Raw genomic sequence first — 3,552 nt, 5'->3', positions numbered from 1 at the left:
TTTTTGGCAGGTCAGTCGGGTGAGGGCAAACAAACAATATTTTTAGTACACCTAGGCTAGGTCATTGTAGTTGTTGGTATAGTCAGTTATTCACTGTTCTCCCTGCGGGGAGGACCACACCATGGGACATCTCCTGGAATGCCCCCTATTACCAGAGCCCTGTAGACTTGGAGACCTTGAGGTTTTCAACCACCGTGCCAGGTCCTGTGTGCTGCAGTGGTTAGGTCGAGTGTAGTGTAGTGTGGTATTACCAGAGCCCTGTAGACCTGGAGGCCTTGAGGTTTTCAACCACCGTGCCAGGTCCTGTGTGCTGCAGTGGTTAGGTCGAGTGTAGTGCAATGACCTGAGAAGAAGAAGAAGAAGACTGTTCTCCCCAGGGCTTTAATGCATGTTGAGTGCAACATGCCTTTAACGCTGAAACTAATTCGTAACATTCTGTAAATCCTACGACATGCCTAGTTGAGTAATTGATATTGCTTGCTTTCCTGCCGTGTTTGCTTTTGAGAATCATTACACGGTCATGCTGTGTTTTCACAGCTTGATGTATACATCTCTGATCTGATTGAATTTGCCTGTGTTTTTGGGTACTTTATCACATGCGTAATTGACTCCAATTTGTGCAACCCCCTCAGTGGGCTCCCCGGGATCCCATTCATCCATAAATAAAATTCCTTCTAAAATTCCTTGGGAGATACCTGTTGTTTGTTGTTAGTTATTATATTAGTTATTGTTATATTTGTTGCTATTATTATTTTAAGTGTTGACGTTTCTGGCACTTTTACGAAACATTTTTTGTTATCACGTTCTTTCGTCCATCGATGTCTAAATCGGTGTTTATGTTCACACAGGAACCAGTACCTCGACGTCATGGAGTTTCTCGAAGGTCTGGAACGAATGGGTCGCAGCGCCCTTTATCAGAAGTTCCACCCCGGCGCTGGAGTGCCCATCAAGGGCAATGCGAAGAAGTATTGGCACTTTGCCATGAACAGCATCATGGAGGACGTGAGGCGACGGCTGCGGCAGAAGTCGTGGATGCACATCGCCGATCATCGTAAAAGGGTGAAGGCGTATCAGGCTGCGTACAAGAAGAAACTACTCGCAAAGAAAGTCTCGAAAGAGGTAGGGAGGTATTTTGTACACATTTTCGTGTTTCGATTCGCGTTAGAACGTGCGTATTAGACGCGTGTAGCGCACTTTATATACATTGTCTTACAGTTTTTTTTCTACCTTTTACATCTTTTCATACGACCGTGATGCTGGCTTATAGTTAACAGTAATTCTCACTTTGGGCCGCTGAGTTTGGTTAGAATGTCTAGGCTTAGTTGGAATTCTTGCCATTTTTTTAGCTGCAGACAGAGTTGGATGGCTGTGAGAAGAGTTTGGATGTACTTAACATCACGCTGGCACGGCAGCAGGCCCGCACCGAGGTGACACGCGAGGAAGCCAAGAACGAGAATAAAGGTACGCTATCCGGGGCTTCTCCTTCTGCCAAGACGGTTCCTCTCTGCCCAAGCGACTTTTCCACCTTCTCCCCTGACCCACTGATATGAGAGGCACCTATCGGAGAGTGCAGTTACGATCACTTAGTGCTGGTGTGTGCTAGCATATTTTGAGAATAAAGGTATGCTATCCGGGGCTTCTCCTTCCGCCAAAGACGGTTCCCCTCTGCCCAAGCGACTTTTCCACCTTCCCCCCCGACCCACTGATATGAGAAGCACCTATCGGAGAGTGCAGTTACGGTCACTTAGTGCTGGTGTGTGCTAGCATATTTCGCAGTAGGCATGCAAGGGGACCCTTTATACTAAGTTCGGTTTCCCTATGGCGTAATTGGGTCTACTAGTGGTAATGATAGGGGACAATGTCAGGTTTCCTAAATAATTAATGAGTATAATAAATAATAATATTAATTAACAACTAAAGGGCATTACTGTAAACATTTATGATGCTGATTTAATACAGCACCAGGAAGGCGTATGCTCCCCGCTAACCATATTAAAGGGCATGTGACTGCATGGTAAATAAAATAAGTGAAACAGGTATCTGCTTCCTTACATATCTGGAGTGTTGGTCGTTATGTTAGCGTTCTTGTGTATGCATGATAAACACAGGTTTCATTATGTTTCGTATGAAACAGGAGGTTGGCTGTCCGGCTGGTGGGGTGGCGGTAAGAAGGAAGAGAAGGCCGCTAAAGGAACGACGGAGGAGATTGCTGAGAAGTTTGGCGAGGCTATGACGCCCGAAGAGAAAGCCAAGTTGTTCGACGCCATCGGCTACAGCGAGAACCAGGTACGGACGAGAGTAGCAGACCTGCCAACCCTTATGATTTTTTCGTGTTCCTTACTAATTTCAAGATGTTTTTACGAATGTACGATCAAACTGAAAAACTTACGATTTTGTACGACTTGTTTAAAATAAATGTGTTTTTTACATTGTGAGCCGAGAAATATCTGGCGATTGTGGGCGCAGCCATATTGGATCACGCGTTCACGTTGTTCTCGCGTGATCTAGAGTTAGTCCTATCATTCATTGCACGCATAACATACAAACAAAATGGCCGCCTGCTGCAAGAAAAGAAAAGCCTTACTATTTTCATGAATCACAGGTTGGCAGGTCTGGAGCAGTGAGCGTTTCTCATTGCTGCTGCGTGGCGATAATGATGTTTGTTCTCGCAACGATTCTCGGAAGATTTCGACGCGCATGTGTCCGACGCGAGTCTAAAGGGGGGCTTATGTCGGGCTTGCGAGCCGACTCGACCGGAAGCAACTGGCTGCAATTCGCGGCGACTGCAGTGCTTAGGTCGGTCGACTGCGACGCGAGAGAGATCGCGACTACAGCGCCCCCTGTGTCTCAGCGACTAAGGCGCCCCCTGTGTTTTAGCGACTACAGCGCCCCCTGTGTTTTAGCGACTACAGCGCCCCCTGTGTTTTAGCGACTACAGCGCCCCCTGTGTCTCAGCGACTAAGGCGCCGCGCGAGAGAGGTCGCGACTACAGCGCCCCCTGCGTGTTACAGGAGAGACGTCGCGACTTACAGCGCCCCCTGCGTTTTTTGCGTGTTGCAGGTTGACACGACGCTGCCGCAGGAGTTTGTCGCCATGCAGCTGAAGTTCCACCTCAAGAACCTGTCCGTCTCGCTGAAGGAGCCAACGCGCAAGTCGCCGCAGATCGTCAAGCTCGCCTTCACCGACGCCGTCGCCAACGTCGACCAGCGGCCGTCCGCCGAGGCGATCAAGGTGTGCGCTAGCGCTAGCGGCGACGATTGTAGGGGGCGCCGGCTAACGGCGGCGGTAGTAGGTGGTAGGGGGCGCCGGCTAACGGCGGCGGTAGTAGGTGGTAGGGGGCGCTTGGAATGACGACTGTAGGGGGCACCGGCTAATGGTGACGGTGATAGGGGGCAGGGGGGTGCAAGTGAATGAGAGAAGTTATTAATCGGGGCTCGCTGCCGCGCGTACCCGCACGTGGACAACTGTGTGAGTGACAGTAGTGGTAGAGAGAGAGAGAGAGAGAGAGAGAGTGTGAGTGACAGTAGTGGTAGAGAGAGAGAGAGAGAGAGA

The 3,552-nt window shown here is 49.4% G+C and overlaps 1 protein-coding gene across 1 annotated transcript in view; it reads left to right on the top strand.

Moving 5' to 3' along the window:
- LOC106805255 (vacuolar protein sorting-associated protein 13A-like) overlaps positions 1-3,552 on the top strand; it is a 17,305-nt gene that overhangs the window by 8,603 nt on the left and 5,150 nt on the right. The window contains exons 3-6 of the mRNA XM_014806784.1: positions 849-1,119; positions 1,347-1,461; positions 2,135-2,286; positions 3,061-3,231. Coding sequence (XP_014662270.1) covers positions 849-1,119; positions 1,347-1,461; positions 2,135-2,286; positions 3,061-3,231 — 709 coding nt within the window. The remainder of the gene's footprint in view (positions 1-848; positions 1,120-1,346; positions 1,462-2,134; positions 2,287-3,060; positions 3,232-3,552) is intronic.

The sequence above is a fragment of the Priapulus caudatus genome, unplaced genomic scaffold (genome assembly GCF_000485595.1).
Source record: "Priapulus caudatus unplaced genomic scaffold, Priapulus_caudatus-5.0.1 Scaffold107, whole genome shotgun sequence".
In the NCBI taxonomy this organism is placed as follows: Eukaryota; Metazoa; Priapulida; class Priapulimorpha; order Priapulimorphida; family Priapulidae; genus Priapulus; species Priapulus caudatus.
The sequence above is the reverse complement of the archived record's forward strand: the minus strand, read 5'-3'. Positions and strand labels throughout refer to the sequence as shown.